The sequence below is a fragment of the Sturnus vulgaris genome, chromosome 22 (genome assembly GCF_052056855.1).
Source record: "Sturnus vulgaris isolate bStuVul1 chromosome 22, bStuVul1.hap1, whole genome shotgun sequence".
In the NCBI taxonomy this organism is placed as follows: Eukaryota; Metazoa; Chordata; class Aves; order Passeriformes; family Sturnidae; genus Sturnus; species Sturnus vulgaris.
The window spans coordinates 4,797,456-4,821,501 of NC_142264.1; the positions used below are offsets into that span (position 1 = coordinate 4,797,456).

General features: G+C 46.1%; 1 protein-coding gene across 9 annotated transcripts in view; it reads right to left on the reverse strand.

The window, feature by feature from the left end:
- Positions 1-856: 856 nt before the first annotated feature.
- FUBP3 (far upstream element binding protein 3) overlaps positions 857-24,046 on the reverse strand; it is a 47,223-nt gene continuing 24,033 nt past the window's right edge. For 2 of the 9 annotated variants that reach the window (XM_014873224.2, XM_014873225.2), the window contains exons 6-19: positions 22,865-22,936; positions 22,088-22,145; positions 19,334-19,496; positions 18,387-18,485; positions 16,367-16,471; positions 15,857-15,959; positions 15,124-15,224; positions 13,780-13,921; positions 9,109-9,269; positions 8,354-8,427; positions 7,779-7,855; positions 4,035-4,106; positions 3,215-3,342; positions 857-2,215 (exon numbers count right to left, since the gene is read on the reverse strand). In XM_014873224.2, coding sequence (XP_014728710.1) covers positions 2,207-2,215; positions 3,215-3,342; positions 4,035-4,106; positions 7,779-7,855; positions 8,354-8,427; positions 9,109-9,269; positions 13,780-13,921; positions 15,124-15,224; positions 15,857-15,959; positions 16,367-16,471; positions 18,387-18,485; positions 19,334-19,496; positions 22,088-22,145; positions 22,865-22,936 — 1,364 coding nt within the window. In that variant the 3' untranslated portion in view covers positions 857-2,206. Of the gene's footprint in view, positions 2,216-3,214; positions 3,343-4,034; positions 4,107-5,707; positions 5,845-7,778; positions 7,856-8,353; positions 8,428-9,108; positions 9,270-13,779; positions 13,922-15,123; positions 15,225-15,856; positions 15,960-16,366; positions 16,472-18,386; positions 18,486-19,333; positions 19,497-22,087; positions 22,146-22,864; positions 22,937-24,046 lie in introns of those variants that run through there. The other 7 variants (XM_088177669.1, XM_014873226.2, XM_088177666.1 and 4 more) reach the window with 6 other exon arrangements.

Here is a 24,046-nt window from a genome sequence, read left to right on the forward strand (position 1 = left end):
CCTCAGTCTTCAATTAAGGGACACCTTAGGGTTCATTATCACACAATTGCTCCCTGTGAACCATGCCAAATGCTGTTTTGGCACAGAGCTTGGAAGATGAATTAGAAGGAAGTCTTCTCGGTAATGCCCACTCCCAATTCCCATCAGCAGCCTTTATGCCCTCCTCTAGCCATTTTTTCCCCCCTCTCCCCTCTTTCCAAGTGGCTTTTACTATCCCATCTTTCAATGTCTCTCTTGATTCTCTGGAGGTATATTTAGAGATGCTACATCTCCTTTTCTTCCGGCTCTCAGCCTCCCGCTCCCGGCTTTGCAGATGGGATCTTCTTTCCTCCCTTCCCCCGTCACAAACTCCCACAGCTGCCTGGGAGCAGGGGATGGAGCTGCCTTAGGTTGGAGGAGCTCAAAACTCACATTTTACAAGAAAGGGATCCCTGAAGGGGCTACAGTTACTGCCAAGCTCTTAACACATCTGAGAATGGCTGGAGCACATCCCTCCCATCCCTCTCCCAGTGCTGCTCCAGGATGGAGGGAGGCAGGGATGGATCCTACACGGATTCAGCCACAAAGCTGGCAAAGAGCAACAAGTCCAGAGCATTAAAACCAGGGGCTGCCAATTCCTCAGCAGTAAAACCTTGACAGGGCTGCAGAGAAAACCTCTGGTGTTAACACAGACCCTTGTGGGATCCTTCTGGCCCGAAGAGTCACAGAAATTCCACGGGAATCCTGGGTGTCACAGCACCACGAGGATGTGACAGTGACAGAGTTTATACAGAATTAACTGGTGCTGCCCTCAGTGCCCACCCCAAACTCCCCAGGATCTGCAGAGAGGGAACAACGGAGTCCAACAGACGGGAAATACTTCGCCCACAAGACACCTTGTGGAAATTTTATTATATAGAGTGTAAAATGCAACTGTCAGTCAAATAAAAAGAACACTTTTTTTTTTTAACACCATGCTCAACATTATCCAATTGCGGTTCTTTATAGTTAGACATTTCAAGCATAAGGAAAAATAAGGAAAGAACCCAAGAACAGTAAATTCAGTACATTTAAAAACGGAATGTCCCGCAGGGCAATTAAAAATGCAAGAAAAAATAGCTTCAATTCCGTTTTTCCTTTAAAAATACACTGTTATCTGTACAAGAAACACTACAGTAAACATCAGAAATCATATTCTCCCTTTTATTAAATCAAAATTATTTAGCGCATACTGTGGTTAATACTAGATTCATTTATTTCTCTAGGTAATTTGACAAATATTAGATAAGAAAATATTTAAAAGAAACGAAAAAGCAGAAAACACCTTGGAATTAAAAAATAGTTACTACCTTTTATACGGTTTTATGTTCCACAGTGTTTGTTAAAGGTACTAATAGCAGATTCATTTTAATATTAAAAATAACAGTATTTATATTTCTGAGAGCATAGAAGAAGTTTTTTTCTTTTTTTTTTTTTTCTTTTTTTAAACAAGCTTGGAGGTCTTAGATACATAAATGCAACTAGCAATGGAGACATGAAAACATGTATTGCTAAAAAAATTAACACGTTTTTATATTACCCCTTTAGACTCTAGAAATTATACAAACCCTACAAAATGCCCCCCCCGAACTTGCAAACAGTAACTGTTTCAAATACAGAAATCATATCATTAATTACAATACATATCATAGTTCAGTTTTTAAAAAATGCAATAAAATCAAAGACAGCCAAGATACAAGAAATTAGAAGTAAAACATTTAATGAATTTACATATTTAAGAATATTTAAATACTGTTTAAATTTTTTTTCTTTTTAAGATTTGTTACATACCACCTAAGACTTCCAAGCCACTCTTTCTGTTCCAACAGAAAAGATTGAAAATTAAAAGGAAAAAAAAACCACACACAAAAAAACCCACATGTTGAAATGTCACAGCTCTGGGGTGCATTTTGGTGCCTGCAAATTCTCTGGCTTCTCTCCAAAAAGAATCCCGGAGGTTTGTTTTAATATAAATTTGGAAACAAAATTACCAGCATGTCCATACGTTTAGTACATTACTAATTGTTCCTGATTCTTAGAAAAGTTCAGTATAGATTATCCTACAGCTAGTGTTTCACAAACAGAAAAGTCTTCATCAAAATGTTGCAAATCTAGAAACCTCTGTTACAAAAAGGTTTTCTTCCACAACGATTCCAAGGAAAAAAAAAATTGCCACGAGGACCTTGTTCTACTGCTCCTGGAAAGAAAGAGAGAGGGGAGAAAAGGCAAAGTTACTGAGCAGCAGCAAATTATCAAAGCTGCCGAGCCCTCCTCCCCCGACACAGGTCTGTCCCCGCAGCTGAGAGGGAAACGGAGCTCAAAGGATGCTCCGAGCTGCCAGCAGAGCCCTCTGCCCTATCGCTGTCCCGCAGCTCTCCTGCCCCTCACCAAACAAGATCTCTGTTTCTAGCAGGGCACGCTCGGGGAGCAATGAAGAGAAGCTCTTTTATCACCGCGTCCAGGTCACACTTGGCCAGCGCCCGCGGCGAGCGCCGGCACCGGCGCCCGGCTCCACCTCAGCGGGGAGAGCAGGGACAGCATCCACAGCAGCCTCGGCTCCCGGCAGCCAGAGCCAAACGTGGAGCTGCGGGGACGAGGGTCAGAGCACAGCAAGGTGCTCCTGTGCTTTGCACAAACTTTTTGCTGCTTTGTTTGCTCCGTGAAGCCGGTGCTTGGGAAAGCACTGAGTGTGATCGGGGTAAATCTCACACAACTCTCCAGTGAGCTGAGTGACAGCTGAGGGAGATTTTCCTCAGAAGCAGGTTAATGCAAATTATTTTTAGCAGTTTTGGTCTCTTTCGGGACAGGGAGCTGGTGAGCACAAAGCTCCTGTCCCAGCATGAGAAAAGGCAGTGCCTGCACTCAGTCCTGGGATGTGTCAGTGCTGTGCTGCCTCACCAGCCTGGCTTCAACATCCTCTTATTTTAATTCCCCAAAGTCAAACAACTGCCTGGGGACTATAAGGAAAGGGTCTCAGAAAAAGCAAATAACATTGCTCACCCCAAACCCCTGACCCACCCTGTACAGCAAAATAAGACTGATGTTGAGGCAATGCTTCTGTGATTGCTTCCTCAGCCACAAAACATCTCTGCTTCCCCACGTGAACCTGAAGGAGAGTCCCTGCACTAGAGCAAGGCCAATATACCCAATTGCCCAAGAAAAGGAGCAGAGGGGTTTGGGGAAGGTGAATACAGACCTGGCTGTGGGCCTGAGCCTGCCCTAGTGTCTGCCCGTAGTAGGCAGCCTGCTGTCGGTAATACTCTGCCCAAGCCATCGTGTAGTCTGGCTGGGAACTTGCCTGAGAAGCAGCACTGGCAGCATGACCTGGAGAGAAAGAAGAAAAAAGAAAGAGATAAGCAATTTCAGAAGTCCAAGCCCAGGTTTAGGATCTCCTTTTGCCAAGCTTAAAGAAGAGCCAGCCCCCTTCCAGCTGCTGCAGACACCTGACAGAGAGAAACCGGCTCCACTGTGTGGGATGGCAGGACGGGCTCCAAGCTGTAAGGGACAAGCCAAGAGCAGGCAGAAAGCACCCAGAGCATTCCTGCAGCTGCAGGGACAGGCTGACAGCCTGCACACCCTCATCCTCAAAGGCACAAAACCTCCAGCAGCTCCATGTCAAAGCAAGTCCAGAGGTTGGGATCATGCACGCCATAACACGGTGGAGAGAGCCAGGCCTGTGACTTTCCACGAGCTCTCCTACCCTCTCACAACCCAGCTCCAGCTTTCTGGATTTTGCCAGCATCAGTTCCTGCGTGCTTTGTGTTTCTCCAGGCAGGATGGCTGCAAGCGTGGGCACGAGGGGGCCGGGGCTCATGGGAGCAGCTCTCCTGAGACGCGACAGCACAACCGAGAGCTTTCCGTGGGAGCACTACATGCACCATCACCAACAGGACAGGACCAGGGGGCATCTGCAAAGGACTGGAAGCTAAAAATGGCAGGGATGGAGATGCAAGTCATCGGATTAGAGTTAACTCCTTGTAACGAGAGCTGATTCATCTCCAGCCTGTTTCACTCACTCTGTTTTTTGAAATACTCCTCCCATGCTTTGCTGTAATCGGGATGGCTGTTCTGCTGCTGGCTCTGTTGGCCTGTGCAAAGATGACAACAAGGGGCACGTCAGTATGGAACAGGTGACAGTTTCCAGCCAGTGACATCTACCTCTCCACCAGACAGGCCCTGGGTCTACCTCAGTTGCCCAGACTTGACACGTCAGCTTCCACTCTTCTATACTGTTGGGCATCTTCAGTTCAGGGGAAGCTGAGGAGAAGCTTGAGCTCCTGATTCCACCTCATCTGCTGAAGGGCTTGAAGCCAATTGTCATCCTGCTGGGACCTGCTCAAGCCAGAGCACGTGGCGAGGAGCTGCCCAGTCTGCAATCAGCCAGTCTGGGCTCCCAGTCTGCTTGCACTCAGTGCAGGAGAGCTGAGACCCCTGACACAGCTGAGCCCTGTCACCTCCACAGAGCTGCCAAGGGAATGGCCCTGTTTTGAGTCACCTCACTTGTTTCTCAGGGGCTGCATCCTTCACCCCCACTCTTCTCAGCAGAGCAGAGCTGAGGGACCCCTGTGGGCAATGCCCCTCCATGGACCCTGCACACACACAAGCCTCCAGTGCACGACCTGCACAATTCCAGGGCAGCCATTCAGCTCCTGGCTCCTCAAGGTGCCACGAGCCTGGCACAGGGCACAGCCAGCCCCGGTGCCACAGGAAGGGGCACAGCCCAGGCATCACTGGAGAGGCAGCCACGCCATCCCTGCCACAGCTGGCTCATGGTGCCACCTCCAGGCTCCTACACTGCCCCAAGGGAAGCAGTGCCACTGTCCCCTCACAGATCCCAAACCCTGGGCTCCATCCAGCACAGACTCCCCATCTTTGAAGCATGAGATGCCTTCAGCTCAGCACATCCAAGTGTTGGAGCAGGGAGAGCCCAGCCAGCTGGGACAGAGGAAGGATACCTGCCCTTGCCACGCTTGCCTGGATCCCAGGGGGAGCACAGAGCCCTCAGTGACACACGGGACAAACAAGCAGCAAACAGGGAGCTGCAGGGAGACACAGCAGCAGTGGGGGGAGCACGAGCCACTGGGGACAAGGAGAGCAGGACACGCGTGGAGCAGAGCTCTTCTCATCCCATCCTAGCTCCATGTGCAGCCCAGCCCTGACACCAGCCCAAGGGGGGGCTTTGAAGTGGGGGGAAGGGGGAAAATAATACACTGCAAGTGTGAAGTGGGTGGAGGGAACAGGGCAGCAGTGTCCTGTCCAGGGGCATAAAAGCGGGTTAAAAGACTTGACCAACGCTACAAGTCAGGACCTTTTCTGGCAGAGGTCAAGGCTGCCTCAACTGTCCACCTGCTAATGCCAACAAAGGACCTCCTTCAATGCCTTTTCTTCTCGGAGAATTACAGTCCACAGCAGGCTGAAAGGACACGCAGCTAAATGCATTTCACAGCAAAATGTTTCCCCAGCCAGTTAATTTATTTAAGATGGGGGAAGTAATTAAAATCTAAATACATGTGTAGGGGGTGGGGGTCTGCCCCTCCTCCCACAAGGAGGGCACTCGAGGCTGTCCCCAGGACGCCGGCGCTGTGACAGGGCTGACAGAGCTGTGACACACAGGCTGCAGCACTCAGGCAACGAAGGGACCCTGCACGAGGCTGTTTGCAAATTAAAAAGTGCAAAAGCAGGTATTTACCTATTTCTTACAACAATCCTCCCATGCCTTGGTGAGCTCCACCTGGGCACTGCTGCAGCAGAGGAGAGTGGTGGAGGTTCTTAAAGCATAATGTGTGTGTCCTCTCTCCTCACCAAGCCTGCCTTCAGTGTTTCTGGCTACAAACAGGAACAAGGAGCACCCTAAGCACACATGGAATGAGGGAGCCAACATCTTCCAGCAGAAACAAAACATTTGCCTCCAAAACACGGCAGTGTGGGATTAAATCCACACAGGGGAAGGGCAGTGGCAAGGCAGGAAGCTCCAGGGGTTTTGGGAGCCACCTGAAACCTGCCAGTGTAAAACTGTCATCACTGTGATGACAATAATGAGCTGCATTATTGGTCATCAGGGGGCTCAAAGGGGCTGTGCTTCCTACACCAGGCTCCAAAGCCAGGAGGGGTGAGCCTGAGACACGATTATCTGCTGCAGGAAGGGAGATTCTGCTTTCCCCAGGGACTGCTGGGCAGCATGAGGGGATGTTTCAGGAAGGTGAGGAAGAAGTTAAGTTACCAAGGGGAGTTTCTAAAGGCGTCTTGCAAGGCAAAGAGCAATGCAGTTTTGTAAGCATTTATTCCAAGGCTCTATGGGAGATAAAAGTTCATTTTTTCATGGAGCTTTCCCTGCTGCACTGACTGCTCTGCTTCCCAAAGTTCAGGGAAGTTCAGAGCCCTTGGGGGTGCAAAGCAAAGGAGTAGAATAACAACTTTTCCTGTAAAACAAGTTACTGAGAAAATATTCTTCTTCAGTACCATACTATTCCACTCCTGTACAGAAGTCCACTGAAGCTCACCACTGCATTTTACTGTGCTGAAACCAGAACAACTGCTGACTTTCTCCAAGACCCTAGAGCTCAAAGGGAAAGTCATCATTTCTAGACTGTAATTGCCAAGAGGGAGACTGATACAGAGTTTAACACACACGTCCCATGCAGCATTGCCATGTGCCACCACAGCACATATTCCAGAAGTGCACCAAGTTAACAAAGCAGCACTGAGATTTCCAAATTTCACATATTAACAATGTCATAAACACTCAAAGGTGATCAGTGTTACAGGCAATCACAAGCACAATTGCAGGCATTGTCCCTCCAATGATTCCTCTACCTCAGGCACCTCAAAGGGTGGGAATTTATACCAAAGTTCATAATCTACTTCATTGCCAAATCAGCCTCAGCAGTGAAAAGCATCTGCCATTAAATCCCTTTAAAATTACCCCCTCACACACCTTTTGGTGCTTAGCTCTAGTTTAATGAGACCAAACCATTTGAAAACTCGTATTTCTTAAAAAATGGTGACTGCAAGGGTCCTTTGGACATTACCACCATCACATGAGCTCTGAGATCACCAAGCAGACATGAATCTGCTCTGTTAAGAGCAAACCATTCCTCTGGCTATTGGAGACACAGGATGATGCAGCTACAGCATCACCACCAGCATTTACTACTTGAATTATTCTGAAAAGGTGACTCCCCATTCCAAACTGCTCAACTTTGACTGACTCAACAGGCTTTCAGGAAAAAATTACCAGTACAGAAGCCTTGCCTAATCTTCCTTCCATTTCCTGCACTCATCTCCCCTGTCATTTCATCAGTCTGGAATTTGAACAGTGAGAAAAGTTTATAAGGAGCAATTAAGTAAGAAAATAAACAAATTTTAAGGTCAAGAACAAAGAGATGGGAAGGCTCAGCACCATCAGTGTGCCTGTTAGGGGGAAGTATGGTTGGAAAGTGCTTGCCTGGAGAATCCTGGGAGGAGAGAGCCAGAGGTAAGAATGTTTTTGTTAGAGAGGAACAGACAGCAAGGACCAAGTTTCCACCCAAAGAGCAGAAAGAGGCAATAAGCAGTTAAGCATACAAAGAGCAAAAGTTTTCCATGACCTTCAGCTTGTTCTGAGCTCCACCACCACCACGTGCCTCCACACATTTCTGCTCAGGAAATCATCCTGCTGCTTCCACACACGTGGTCTCATGGCTGAACCTGCCTTTGCAGGCACAAAGCAAAGACTGCAAAGGGAACACCAACCCTTCTCCAGCCCAGGTCCTGGCACTTACTTGGGACTTGCTGTCCAGGCTGCTGCCACGTCTGGTAGGTACTGCCCCAGCCCTGCGTCATGAACGCCTGAGGACCACTGCAGAGGACAAAAAGCCATGCTCAAGTAGACAATAAAATACTTACCAGGCCACAGACATGAAGAGAAGTTGTCACTTATAGCCAGCAGCTGCTGAACAAACAGGTCAACATGGGAGCAAAAGAAAAGCTGTGCAGGTGTGAACTGCTAAGTCCTGCCTTGGTATCAGTCTGTTCATGAAGCCAAGGTGAAGATACATCACTCTGAACAGCACTCCTTGTGCCCTATGCAGTTCAGGCTTCTTCCCATGCTCTCACTGCACTAGAGATAGGAATTTTGCAAATGCCAACACCTACCTGGAATATCATTTCCTAGATGAAATCTTTCCCGCAGTCAAGCTTAAAAGGATTGAGCTCACTTGCTTTTGCTTCTGAATGCTCAATCCTTAAAAGGCTTCACTCATACCCCACCCCTTCAGGGCCCTCCACCCTTCTCCCAGCACTTTCTAGCTCCCAGCCATTCCCCCCAGCCCATGGGTGAGGAGATGCAGCAGCTTACTTTTGATGAGGTGTAGCAGGTGCTTGGCTGAACGGACTTTGACCAAATCCTCCAGGTCCACCCATGCTGGTACCCTGTCACAGAATCCACAAATATTTAATGCTAGCTCCAAGTACAGGGTGGTACCATGAGTAGTAAGAAAGGAGAGAAGACAGCCTGGGACATGTGGATCCTGAGGTTGATGTCAAGCCTTCTCCTCTCAAGCAATTCAGCATGAAGGCAGCTTTTCAGCTTTGCCATGCCTCAATCCAGTATTTTCCATACTTTTTTACCAAAGTCTCCCCAAAGTCTCAGTAGTATTGCAGCCCGACTTTATTAAGCTTCAATACCACAGCACTGCATTAAGTGTAAGAAAAGTCATCCTGAACTTACTGAGCAAGGAGTTGAGTGTTTTACTTTCAGGAGGATGCTGCCAGGACTGTGTCATTCTTATACTATTGTCTTCCTTTCAAAAATCTCCTTTGACAGTCTTTTCATACCTTATTATTGCTGTTCTTCCCTCTCATATAGCTGTATATACTACCCAGGATTATGTCAACAGTCAAATCCTTCTGGGACCACAGCAAAAAATTAACCAAATGGATGCTGGAGGGCCATCAAGTTCAAGCCAGCTGCTAAGAGGCAAATGGTTTTGAAGCTGAATAATGCAAGCATGTGCATGCCGTGCCATCCTGTGAGTCCAGGCCTACATGTACCCAAGAGTGACAACAGCACATCTGAAAGGGACACAGCAAGAGAGCAGAGATGGAACTTACACCAACTTTCTCATCTATGAGATGTCTAGCGAGCTCGATTTGCTGGGGGACCCCTCTGATTGTGAATATTCTTACACCAGGGTCTGTGTTTGGGGGGGGATTTCTCTGCAGCTCCACGTGTGCTCCCGACTGCTGATTTATGCTCTTGATGTTCTCACCACCTGAAGAGAAGAAAACCAACACATAAGGAGGGATATTCAGCATCCCTTTCCATAAAATCATATCAAAATCAGATCCTGGGAATGAATTACAGTTTCAGATACCTTCTGTGTGCCTCAGGTGACGTGGGCTGAGGATGGCAACAGCAAAAGAAACTGCAGTACCTGAGCTCACGCTGCTCCTCACAAACATAACCTGAAACCTTGAGCTACTGTGAACAGTTTTTGGGGCCATGGATGATTCTGCTTAAAGAACACACAAACCCTGCTAAATGCCTGGTGCCAGGCTCCCAGCAAGATGCAGCATGACTGGGATATACTTGGACAAAACAGATGCAAAACCTGCACTGACTGAATTCCATTGTTTTTGTACAGCTGTTCAAATGCTCTAGGAAATGAAGGTCACCTGCAATCTAAACATGCTGGTTTTTCTTCTTTTTTTCCCATCACTAAGGCAAAAAGCCACAAGCCACATAACAAAGCTTAAACCTTCTCCCAAACATGAGCTGTTTGATAGGTTATTGCCTTAGAGCAGCCTCTGCTTACAAGGTTTCCTATTCACCCTGCAGCCACACATCCCTCCACAGCCATGGCAGCACACGATTCCAGGCTGTCTCCTGCTATTTCAGAGTTAGCTGTGCATGCAGTGAGCATGTCTGGCTCGTTTGCCATCTGGATGCATAAGAGCACAGGAGTGCTTCCAGCAGGATGCAGCAGGGCCAGTCAAAGTGGATCTGATTTCCTCCAGACCTGCTAGGTCCTGGTCTCTTCATGAAATTTGCTTAACAAAAGCCTCAGCCAATGTTACAATGCTTCAATTCTTCTTTTGGAAGCTCACACAACTTACAGACCAGCTCCACTCAACTGGAGAAATTAAAGGGTGTGGGGAAGGAAGGAGTTTTACAACTTTTAAATCACAAACCAAAAAAATCATCAGCTCAAAGGAAGATAGACAGCAAGCTGAATAAAGAGCAAAGGAAACTAATCAGAGATTTTTGTTTGGTTTTCATTAAAAAGAATCTCCAAAAATAAATGCCTCAATTTTGCTCACATTTCCATCTCTATACACCCAGCACAACTTCAAAACAAACTGTGGATGTTGCAGACACTTGTTCATTTCATTGTAATGGACTCGTGACCTTTTTAACATTTTAAAGCCTTCTTGGGGAAGGGAGGAGGAAAAGTTGCCAAAGGGCAATTAACTCTTTCTAAATGAATTTTTGAAGATGCATTTAACAAAAGATAATCATGTCACATCCCTGGGCAGACAACAGGGATTGTACTGTGCAGCCAAAAGCCAACCCACTTACTTTCAGTCAAGCATGGGAAAGGAGTAAGATGAAGTTTCAAAACCAAGAAGGTTTTTTTTGTGTCATGCTTTTGTCTGATGCAGATTTGTTTGAAGCTCTGGTTTTTACATATCGAGGTGAGATCTGAATCAACAGCCATTTCATCTGCTTAGTGAACACAGAGGACTCTTTCAGGCAACACAATTTGAAGGAGTGGCACAACTTCTTTACTGGGTGACAGAGGCACAACCAGAGGTTGCTACTTGCACTGCAGACTAGTTTCTCCTTCCAAAAGGGGATTAAAAATCGAAGCATTCTCAACCTGGAAGCTAGGAGAATACAGATTTCAAATCATTGCCCCATTTAGCATTCAGCACCAAGCCTGTGGCTGTTGGGCCTGTTTTTACAGCAGCTCCCTCCTACACCACACAGCAGAATTAAGTTAGCTGCCTCTCCAGGTTTGGTGGCAGGCTGTAAGCTCCCTCACAGCAGGACTCTGTGCCCTTGTCCTCTTCACCCTGCAGCCTGGTACATGTCACCGTGCTCCCTCCCACCGCAGGCAGCCTGCAGAGCATGCGAGCGCCGTGACGCAGGCACAGTGCCGGAAGGATTCTGTTCCCCACGGCGAGGTGACCCGCTCGGCACATGGTGGCTGTCTATAGAGCATTCATCCCCTCCATTCTTCCACCTGATGGGGGGCAGGAGCGATCCAGGAGCGGCCTCCCGGCTGGATGTGAAATCCTAAAGCAATTAATCAAACCTGCTCAAAGGCAGAGCTGACAAGAGCCAGGCCGGGCGCGGTATCTGTCAGCATTGCCGTATTTATCATGGAAATCCAGGGGGGCCCAGGGAGGCGGCGGCTGTTTCCAAGCACCACCAAACACAGACAGACTTTGACATGTGTATGGTGCTCGCCTCCACCCTTCCTCAGGGCCTTTGGGAAAGAAAAGCTGCACCTACCCACCCTCCAGGGAAAAAAGCCACGTGCAGGATCTGCGGGGAGCCCTGCCAGCTCCTAAAAGCTCACACTCCCAAGATGAGATGTCCACAAGAAAAAGGCACCAGATCTTCTGTCATGTATGCTGCAGAAATTGAGCTGAGAAACTTCCCAGCCTCCCTCTTTTTCCTGCTTCTCGAGTGGTCACATGGAGCTGGGAGCACAGGAGCAGTTACCGGGTCAGATCACACACAGCACACCTGGGTGCCCGGGGCACGTGGGTGCAGCCTTTGCTTGGGTGCTGATCTCGAGATCAGGCCCAGAGTCCTCAGCCAGATTTTACAGAGAAGGCCAACAGCCCCATCCTGTATCACAGCAAGGAAAAACACCCAACAGCTGGAAACTGCTCAGAAACTGTCAGGGAGCACAAAGCTTTTGTAATTGGTCACTGTTAAGAAAACCCCACTAAGATCCCCTCTGCCCTGCACTGCCCCAGAGGGGGAGGAAATAACAAGAATTGCCTGTCTTGCATCAATGTGTGGAGAGTGTAGCACATCCATGCTGGTCCAGACCCCAAAAGGCAACGCTACAGCCATCACTCACTTGACAAAAGTGAAGGCTGCAACAGCCTAAGAGCACAGGCACTGTGAGAACACCGATTACAAGGTGGTATTACAATGCTACCAGCACTCAAATCACCATACAACTAGTAATTAGTCACTGCAGAAAGCTTCTGATCTGGCCGAGTAAGAATCCCTATTTTGCTGTTGTGGAAACAAAGGTAAAAAGCCACCCTTCACCCCCCAGTGAGGCTGTGCCAGGCCCTGCACTTGAATGCTGGGACATTCACTCCACTACCTGCATTTATCTTTTCAGCACACAGTGCTCTCTGTAGTCACAAATGCTCCACTTCAGTGCACTGCTGAACAACAAGTGACCTTTTCTGATCCTTTATTAAAGATGACTAATGGATACAGCAATAAAGTTTCATTATAATTTGATTTTTCTGTACATGTAAGTCTCACTCATGGGCTTAAAATTTACTTTGCTTGATCTTTTGGCCAACTGGACTGTTCAGTGAGGACAAGCATAATCACTGCAATTTCTGCATAATGGGGAAAGCAGGTGGTTTTTCATACTGAAAAAAGTTTTCAAGTTTGTGAACAGGCTTGTGGAAAAAAACAACATCTGAAAACAAGTGCAGCTACAGGGCTGACCTGCTCATGTCCCTGGTCACCCAACAGGGCACGAGCTCAGGTGCTGTGGGAACAGGCTCATGGCAGGGAACAGCAGGGATGTGCAGGAGGGAAAGAGGCCACAAGTCTCACCACAAGCTCCCTCCTGCCAGGAACACTCCAAGCCACTGAAACTTGGCCCAATGCCCTCAAGTCTCTGCCTCCTTTTCTGCTGTAGCTTATCTATTCCTATTCTATTCTCTGCTGAGGCAAAAAGCCAGCTGTGATTACTGAAATACTACTTCAGGCATATGTCATTCTTTCTGAAATAAGCAGATAGAAAAATGAAACACTGCCTTAGTTAGGTCAGTGCATGAGCTCAGACACATTGCAGCAGTTCAGAGCTACAGAGCTTGTCTGCTCCTGGCTCTACCCTAAGCCCTGCCACTGCCCCATGTGCAGGTCCTGCTCTGTTGTCCTGGTTGACAGGATGACTCCTCATCCACGTCCTTAGCATGGAGAGATTCACTGGCCAAGCAGCCAAGGGGCCTCCGTGGCAGTGAACACACCCAGCCAAGTGGCACAAGGTGCACCAGGCTTCTGTGCCAGGTCAGGTGCCAGCACAGAGGCAGAGAAATCTTCCACTTCATTCCTCACACACTTCAGGTATGGGGCTGGAAGCAGCTACTGTTATTACCACACTCAGAGACCTTCCATTTCCTCACACAGCACTCAGAGAAATCCAGCACGATGAAATGACTGTTCTTGTCCCTGAAAAACCGTCCTTCAAACAAATTCTCTGTAAAAAGAATCCACAAATGAACCTGCCTTTTCTCAGCCAGCTGCTTGTTATATCAAACTTATTTGACAGCTCTGCATTAAGAGCCTCTCTTACAGCTTGTGAACAAGGGCCTGGAGAATACAATTATGAGTGAGAACACCACAAAGAAAACAACCACAAGTGCTTACAGCTTATTCCTATGCTGTATGCACCAGGCACTAAACACCTACAATCACAGAAACCCCCAAAGCTTTGCTGTCAGGCAGTAAGAGCACGACCATCCTGGGAGAGAAGGATTGCAAGCTGTGGTATTTGGAGTCACCAAACCCACCTTTGCCTATGACAAGGCCACACTTGTCAGCTGGAACAGTGTAGGTGATTTCCTGCATGCCCCCAGGTGTTCCAACACTCCAGTCCCCACGGCCACGACCTCTTCCTCGGGCAACAGCCAAGGTTCCAAAGCCATCTCGTTCCTTAGAAGGCAAAACATGTGCATCAGTGTTTTTATGCTGGCCCTAAGGCACATTAAAAACAAAATAAAGCCAGGTAAGTTAAAACTGCCTCATCATCAAAGGCATTGAATTGAGATATTCCTGGACCTCAGTTTCACATTCAAGGTTTTGAAGCACTTTATAAAAATGCCAAGTAATGTAGGTTACAGTTGGCTTCCTGATTCAGGAAGATATTTTTATTTTTAAATGCATGCCTTCATCTGCTGAAATAAACCTATAAATAAGCATCAACTACTAAAGGACTTTCAGTTTGTGATGAGGGGGTCTCTATAGAGCAAACAATGGATTTTGGCACTGACACACACAAAAGTTGCTTTCAAGTCCATTCAAGTGTCACCCTGCTGAAATTACTCAGCAGAAATGTTCATTTCCCAAAACTTCCAAAGGAAGCTTTTAAGTTCAAAGACACTAAAAGGACATAGCTGTTTTGGCAAAGTGATTTTTCCAAAAGCAAATGCCATGGGCAGTCAGAGGCTATCATGACAGACCTCAGCATTTAAGTGAATCATTACAGCAAATTATGAAATCAAGTATTCAAACCAGGTATTGGGACTAGAAGAGATATCAAGATGGACAAATTATGGACCTTGTTGGACAAATTATGTTCAGGTTTCTGAAATGGCCTAAAGTTTTAATTCCTCATAATACAACGGATAATACAACCTCCTTCAAGAGTCTGCCCTAGGTACTTCACCCACCTTTGTACTTCTTGCTCCTGTGTAATGCAAAGTGACAGGGTACCTGAGCTCTCAGCACCAGACCAGAGGGCTGGAGTCTGAAGATGAGGCACCACTGAGCACTGGCAATGCTCTGCTGTCTAAGCAGAGCCTCCAATCACTGCCTGATGCTCATGGACTCCATTTCATCAGCTCACTGAATCCAAACTTAACAACAACTAAACAGGAGATAGATGTGGAGCTATAATGATGTCTCATAGGCCTGGGAATGGCAGACCTTCCCACAGCTCAGTTAGCCCACATTGCATTAAAAGAACTTCCATCATAAACAAACAAACAAACCTCAAATCCAGCAGCTCTGGGCAGCAGCATGTGTGGCCTACCAGGGGAAAACTGAACAGTGCTGCTTTTCAGAAGATGGCCTCCACCCCTCCATCCAGCTGCCTGCATACAATCTACAGTCCCAAAAAGCAATTCCCAACCCACCTGTGCTGTGAGGATGAGCTCACTGATGATGTGTGCTGCGTGCTGACACCGGTCGGGGAGCCCCATGACCTGCGCGACTCTTTCAGAGCTAATCCCATCATCTGTGGAGAGAGGTGGCAAAGACTAAATTAAAAGCAGAAAACATCCATTCACCAACAAAAGCTTCCTTCCAGCACTGCCACTGCTGGAAGCATTTTCATACCACAGAACTATCCCAGGAGCTACTGCTTCCCTCCACCTTCAGCCCCTCTTCCCTGAAAGAAGACAAAACCCAGCCCACACTGCAGAGGGAATACTCAAAAGAAAACACTTTCAAATGTCAAAAAGCCATGAAAGAGACTGATATAATTTTAAGAGGAAAAAGGCAGCTTTGATAGGTGATCAGACAGCCAAGGACCCAGAGAAAGTTGCTCAGAATTAATCAACTCCTGATCCCCAAAGGCTTTAATGTCCTGAAGGAGAATTCTTTAACAGGAAATAAAAGATTTTGTTATTTTATTGATCTCTATAATTACCACTCAAGACATGACTGTTGTGACATCTAATGTTTGCAAATGAGCTGTATATAATCTTACTCTCTGAAAACCAGGAAGTGCATGAGGAGGCAGCACATCATATTTAAATGGGTTTCAGAAAGAGACACAATGCACCTGTAAATGAGGAAAGCCTGGCTGCTGGAACCCAAAAGTGGAACACTGATCAGAAAGCAACGGCTCTCCATCCTCACACAAACCTGGTTTAAATTGAATCCTAACTCCAGCATCATTCTGAATCTTTTTGATCATTTCTCCATTTCTTCCTATCACAATTCCAACAGCATACCTGGGCACAGAGACCTGATGGGAAAGGCAAAGGAGTATGAAAGTGCAGAGAACTAGACTGAATGACTGATTTTACAAGGAGATGCTCTTAACTTTGAGGACGGGCCATGTTAGGCAGCTCCAGGCTACAGAACTGCATCACTTGAGAAAAACAAACACGTGGCCACAAATTCCTTCCCCACTAAATGAACTCTGCACTACAAGAATGCAGCTTTAAAAAAAAAAAAAAAAAAAAGACAATTATAAAGTGCCATCTGGGAGTCCACGAGAACTCCTCCTCTTTGCAGAGCCAGATTCAACTCTTCTGGCAAAAGAACACAACGCATTTTAAAAAAAGCTTAGAGGTTACAAGAGCAGTTGGATGAGTCCCCCCACTACCCATCCCACAGGGAGGTTAGCAGAGCACTGAGAAGGAAACATACCTCTATGCTGCCTCCTCCCATTCTAGCACTGAAATCACTGCGCACGCCTCGGAAGTCTGCCTGATCTTTCTCTCGGATGATCTCCAGTACCATTTCCCTCGCTTGCTACATGGGGAAAGAAGTTACAGTTAGCTTCAAATTATTCTGCTTGCCCTCCTGGTGTTAGGGTCTCAACAGTGGGTAATGGTCAGGCTTCATGAAGGCAGAGGGATCTCCATCTGCTGAATGGGAACAGCAGTCTGATTTAGGATCTCTTTTACCACAGTCTGTTCTTGATGGCATCTTCTATGTCTGACAAAACCTGCCAGGTGCACAAGGTGGCAGTTTCTCGGGTATGATTGCTTCCTCCAGTCTTTCAAAAAGGCCCTTTGAATTTTTGTTTTGTTTTTAAATTCAAGGACGTGAAGGCCCTTTCCTACTGATAGAATTGAAACCAAAACAGTAAGGCAGAAGCTGTTGGTAGCATGGCAGAGATTGTTCTCACTAAAAGCTACAGAGCACATACCAAGGAGGCTGCTGGGCAGCACTGAGCTTACTGACTCTGGGAAGCCCAAGTCTGCAGCAATCCAGCAAGACATTTTCTGAGAAAAATGAATGTTTTTCCTACCTACTGGCAGCACTCAAGGCCATTCACAAGCCTGCATGCAGCCCAGCTAGTGAAAGTGTACCCTGGAAATTAGCCAACAGCAGTCACCAACAAAATAAAAAAATCCTGTATGTCAAACCCAAGCATTTGTTTCTCTCTACTACCAGTCAAGCTTTTGACATCTTGGTTCTATTTCCAAGCTTGAGGACAGTGGTGAATCTCTGTCTTTTCATTTTTACATATTTTCCATGTCCTCAATGTATTTTTAACAGAAAGAAACAACTCAAAGACATTTCAGAGATGCCAAGAAATATAGGTGATGGAGAGATTTCACAGGGATTTGAGGGAGTTAAGAAACACTGCTGCAGCATCCACAGAATTCCACCAAACCCAAGGATTCATCACACTCCTTAAACACTTCTTAAGTGTGCTCAGCTTTAAGTGCCTCAAAGATCTTACAGCCTGTGCAGTCTCCACGTTTCCTTGAATGGATGATGTGACAACAGCAAATCTTGCAAAGCAGAAGCCACATGGGAAGTGGCAGCACTAAGAGTATGATTTGATTAAAAGTAGCCAGACTATCTTTAAACTCCTTTTGTGCAGCTATACCTCCACAGTAAGAATTTGGGGGGGAGGGAATTAATTCTAGAACTTGCAATAAGAGCTTTGAAAAGTACTACCCAAACATCAACTGTTGCAGCAATTTATGATTAGGGAGCTGAACTAGAAACAGAACTACTACGAAACAGAACTACTTTTATTGGAGACAGGAATGCTAAGCTAGATTTAAGTACTTAGCAAGGTATGAAAGGCACTTGCTGAGAAGTGGAACACGCTGTGGCTAAACTTCAATGCTCTAATTCAGGCACTCCCATCATGCTGCAATCCCCAGTCTCAAGCTGATGGGGGGGTTTTCTCTGAAACGCAGGTACATCCACATCTGCAGAACCCTGACACAAGGAGACTGAGGCACCAATATCAAGCAAACCCCTTGGTTTCAGGAGTTGTTGTGGGATTGGTTTTTAATTGCCTGTGTCGATTGGCTGTCTGAGGTAGTTTTGTGAAAGGTTCTGTCTCAAATGTGTGATTAAGTCACTAAGAACCCATTTGCTTAAGTGACACAGAGTTCTCATTTTTTGTCACACAGACTGGAAAGCATTTCAAAACTACTTTCTCCAAACCCTCCTCCTCATCTCTACTCCTACCCATGTGCAGCATTTATGTAGAGTGACAGCTCCTAAGTAATGCTGTAAAACAAACTACTCTGGTGTTTTAACTTGCTCTACTCAATGTTACAGAACAAACAAAACCAGGAAAGATTACTACATTTGGTTTACTACAGCTGGATTTGACTCCATTAGATGCTCACAAATATACTCAAGTTTCAATTTCTCCTCAGTTCTCTTGGGCAACCAGTTTGCTTTTGTTACATACCTGTACTTTAAATGCATCTCCAGTAATACGGAGAGGTTTATCTGCTCCAGTAGGCAAAGGACCATCTTGGATCATAATCATTTTCACACCTGTTCGCTCCTGAAGAAAAAGCACAGAGCAATTTTCTAAGCAGAGTCCCTAAAACAAGGGACTAGATTTCGGTTACTGAACATTATGAAGGTCAAACCAGCAGCATTACAGAAGGCACAAATTCAGGAACAGTCCTAGAAATTGCCAGAAATTGTTCTGCTCCTGTGGTTCTCAAATAGCTGAAATCCTTGCAAGAAGAACCCCCTCTACCTCAACTACTGACTTTCCAGCCCTTTCCAAAACCTGCAGCTGCCTGCACGTAACAGTTATTAAGTGACCAACCTCCAAACTATATGACAGAGGTCTAATCAGGGCACTCAAAACCCCTCCATTTTTAACCCTACGTGTTTTGCTATAAGCCTCTATTCTTTAAAAACTTGTACCAGATGGAGGAATAAAGAATGTCCAGGAACACAGTTTATACATAACACAACACTTAATTAGAAAGGGGTGGGATGAGAAAAAAAGATGACATATGGCAGCTTTACCACAGATCAGCAACAAAAGAGAAGCAGAGCACTCTACAAGAGCATGGCTGGCATTAAAAATACTGCAGAGCAGAGCAGACATGGCCCTTCCTTGGCTACAGAGATCCCCTCCTAAACAGGACACACCAAGTGTTATCTACGGCACACGGGTTTCTGTCACAGTTCTGGCAAAACTCCACTACTCGTGTAGCTGGGGCCACACTGATTTTGTAACACAAGACTGGATTTGAGTCCAATCTCCGAAGGCAGAAGAGTAGTCCCTGCAGGAGAAGGTTAGAGCATTCAAGGCTCTCCATTTCAGCCTGTTCCAGTGGATCTAGAGAAGCTGCAGTAGGGAAGAGAGCCCTAAAGGAAATGCATCTTGCGCACCTGCAACTGTTTTATTGTTTCACCTCCTTTGCCGATGACTAGACCCACTTTGGATGCCGGGATCACAATCTCCTGAACGGTACTGTTGCCATCAACATCGTTGTGAAAACCAGGTCCGTTCCGACAGCGATCTACAATCTGCCCCAGTAGCCGTTTTGCTTGTCTTTGGAAAAGAATCGAGGGAAAGAACCATTAGACAACATTGCTCCACGTGACCAAGAGACCAGGAACCATCGGAATGGAGAGCGACCGGGGAGAGGAGAAGTGGAAAGATGGAGGAAACCACAGTCAGCACAATGTTTGCCTTTTTTTTTTTTTTTTTTAATTAAACTCTTTGATGCCTATTTTCCCCTATCATGATTACTTAAAAGCAGTTTGATTGTTGAAGGGGAAGAGAAAAGGAAGAGCAGCAGCATGCTCTGACCTCTTAGGAAGTTAAGGACAATAGATGAACTACAGCATCTGGGGTGCTTACTTCAAATGAAGATGCTCTAGGTTTTAACTTTTCTAACACATATACAATAACAAAACTCAAGCTCTGTTCTCCTTCTCGGTCAAGACAAAAAGACACACACTGCTCTGATACTACCACAGGCCATGGATTAACCATTCTCTGATCAGTCACAGGCAACTGCTTTGCTCTTCTCTACCTGCTCTTACCAGCAGCACCAGAACACTGTCCTAACACAGCCTCTGCTCCAAGCAGTAGGTGCTGAAGCTACACCGCGAAGCGAGGCAGGGATACTGCAGCAGCCACCAGTGAAAGAATGGGTTCTTCTACTCCTGGTGAGAAGAGACACACAAAGAAGCATTTGGGAGATTAAAGATCCCTTCTCTAAAATCTTTAGCATGTCAGAGGTAACTGACAGGGTTTCCCTTCATCTTGAGGATTCCTATACCAGCACATCCCATTCCTGCCCTTGTCCCACAACCCTTCTGAAAGCAGAAGAAATTCACTGATTCCCTGTACAGCCTAATGCAGCATCTTCCCCTCTCTGCACTTCACACCAAGCAATATCAGGCACCCTAAGGACGACTGACTTCTCTCTGGAGATTTGAAGATCCAGTACAAAGTCATCCCTTCAGGCAGACATTCCCCCAAGGCAGCTCAGGAGGTGGTGCTCTGAGGCTGCACTCAGAGCACAGCACTGCTTGCCCTTGACTTTCTCACAACAAAAGGGTAAAGGTGGAATTTCTGGAAGCCCATTTCCAATATTCTCGAAAAGTCTTAGGAGGTTTTATTCATCTGCCTTCATATCTTCTGCAAAGTTCTTTTAGTGACAATATAGAGACCACAGCAGATTATACATAACGTATTTCAGATGAGAAGGGGTCACTTGGAAATTAACCCTCTTAGTTTGTCTCTGTATATAACTAATGAAAACATTCCTCACAAAACCCTTCTCAGAGAAGTCTGACACCTAGAATGGTTTCCTTACTTAATTTTCTTTTTCTACGAGTAGCCTGAAAACACCAGTTCAAACAACCAATTTGTCAAGAATTTTACCACAAAAGTAAATTAAATTTCACTTAATTCCATGTCCATGTTCTGTTGCACAAATTTAACAGTCTCACTTTTAAAATTTACTCATATTTTATTTAAAGACAGCCTTGGATACGAGCATATTTAACTGCTTATTTCAGAACCATGAAGACTTAACTACACCTCTTCCCCTTTTCCCCCAACTGCATCTCATGAGGCATCTCAGCTTTTTACTATTTTGCTCTTGTTCTTAAATATCCTTTGCTAAAGAGGGAAAACCACTTCAATATCAGCAAGAATACACTGCCTGCCCTGTAATACGAGTTTGCCAATTGTATTTATTCTGGCTCACTGCTTGCAGTATTATGGTAGAATAAGGAGATTTAAGTGCCCTTAGATCTCTTTAGGAATGGAAGAATGATGAGTGTCTTCTCTTTAGAGAGACAGTCTTTGCACCAATGTATTTTCAAACGCAACTCAAAGATTTCCAGATGGATTTTAAAAAACCCACCTACCCAAAGGCTGGGGAGAGAAAGAGCAGCTCCATATGTTAAGTGTGTTCCTGTAAGCCTGAGGATCCTGGATCCAGTTCCAGCAGGAGGTCCTCAACTGGTTTGTGAGAGTCTCAAACTCAGCTCCTGGGAAGGGGGAGGGAGGAAACACTGTCCCTAAAGTTTCTATAGGTCTAAAGATAGAAATCCCTGCTGGCTGGCCACGTGTCTCTACCATGCAAGGAGCAGAATCAAGACTTGGGTTCAGTCCTTTGCTTCTTGTTGGCAGCAATGCAGAGACAAGCACCCAGTGGGCCTCATGCTGCTCTGCAACATCACCAACACCTCCAGGGTATCCTGGAGTGGCACCCACAGGCTTTAGAGGCCTCATGCAGCCCTTCTTCAGCTGGAAGGATGCTCATCTCAATAGGAGTGGGGAAGCGAAGGGGAGAAGAGAAGTGCCCTTCAAGAGCTTAGCTCAGTATCCTGGAAAGCTGCAGTTACAGAACTGCATCCTAGGTGCCCTAAGAGCAACCTCACCCTGCGGAGGGGAATTCCAAGGAAATTTCTGCAGAGGATTCAAACTGCAAGTGGAAAAAAAGCCTTTGAGGTGCACAGTTTAAAGCATCAGACCAAGAGGTTCTATGCTCCAGAGACCCTCAAGTTTCTCTAGGCCAACATTTGCTGGTGTGGCTAATAACCAAGTAGCACCACTGACAGAGCACAGCATTAGGGAGAAGAGAAAGAAGGAAAAAGGAGAGAAATGAAATCAGAACTCACTCAATGCTCTCTGGTGTCCCAGTGAGTACACAGGGCCTCTCGGGCATCCCACCACTGTCTGCAAAGGAAACAAGGAGAAAACTTGTGATCCATGGAATTATAAATGTGGCAGCTATTTCAGTGACCATAAGCACCAATGGAAGCACCACCCACCTGCACACATAGCATGCTAAAGAATTCAAAGACATCCAGGATCAACATATTTTAAATTATTTACTGGATGTCTACATTCTTTAAAAGCCTTCTCCACCAATTAAAGGCAGGGATAAAAACTCAGATAATATTGATCAACAGTTCCCCATATAGCACTAAAGCATCACTCTTCCCCAAAGCAAACTGGCACCAAATGACCCCATTTGGACAAATGGTCTCATTTTTGTGATGCAAAGCAAGCTGTATGGAGAGCTGCTACCAACCCTCCTGAAATGTCTTCTGCCAGAAGCTAGAGCTGACCAGACCAGTCAGAGGCAAACCACAGAGCTGAGCAAAGTGAGAAAACTCAACAGCTTCAGCTCTAAGCACAACATGGATTGTTCATTTGCTCTGCAACCATCTGCTGGTTAAAGCCAGTTCCCTCACTGCTCCATTCCCCAAACCACCTGACAAACCTGTTTTCTACCCTGCTTGGGAGGTGGGTCCCACAACAGCTCTCCCATGGCTGGCTGTATCCATGTTAATGGTGACAACACACTGTGAGCATGGGAAGTGCCTGACCTAATGGACACAACACCCTTTGACATTAAAACCTCTTCACCCACCACACAAAGTGGGGCTTACCTGGAGCAATTTGGATTTTGCAGCCAGACTCTATCTGAATCCGTGAGATCTGTTCTCCTCCCCTGCCGATTACTGAAATGAGTTCAACAAGCATCAGAACAAACTGTTTTTCCTGGAAACTGCAGAGCACCTTCCCCCTTTTACTCCACTGCAGCTGTCTACAAAGGAACAGTTTGACTCCAGGATTGCAGAAGAGGCATCCACAGCATGACCAAATTTATCATAGCAGAAAAACATTAAAATACTGTGGAACGTTATTCTATTTGCTTGGAAAAACAAAACAAAAAAGCCTGTCTTGCATAGGAATGGAAAGAAATAAGGCACTAGTCTGGGAGATGCTAGGAGAGTAATTGAAGTACATCTTGTTCAGCCTGAACCAATAAGCAGTTATTTGGGGTACCAAAACCAGCAAAGGCTTGTTTCTTTATAATTCCTATTTTACTGCCATTTTTGAATGGACATGTTATCTGGCTGTCTGCACACAGACAGAGCCACATCCTGAAATGCTCTATCAACCTCCAGGGAACACAAATATCCATCTCCCTTAACTCTCAGAGGTGATACATTGCTGCTTCACAACCAGACTGTGCCAATCACCATTCCAACCTTCCCAGACCACAAAAAAACCCAGCTATTCCTGGCTCAGGATGCTCCCAAAGAAGCATCTCAGCTGTGGGGTTGCATCCCCCTGTATCTGTCTGCCCCTGAACCAGGGTGAGACACAGAGATGATGACTTTAAGCCTCCCTCTCCCAGGAGCAACATCCTCCACGTGTAGCACCAGGAATGAAGAGGTCTGGCAGGAGAGAAGGGAGGATTTCCTCTGCAGGAATTTGAGTTACAGTCTCAGAGTGGCTTTAGAGTGGGGACAAAACTTGGCGCGCTATGGGGTAATTAGCACGGCCTGTTATTTTCCTCTTTACTTGCCATATATCAAATTGGAAGGGATACACAGAGACCCAGCAGTGGAAGAGTCTGCAATCACTGCAGTAACACATCAGCAGGAGGTGCCATTGAAAGCCAGAGTAATGATCATTAAGAGGAAGAGAGAAATTAGGATCAAGCTTGAAAGAGAACAGTATAAGGAATGCAAATCTAGCAAAAACTCTCATCTGGTTGCGTTTCCCTGCAGCAAATGTGTGAGAAATTTAAAATTCTGTTTAACTTGCCTTTAGTCAACTCA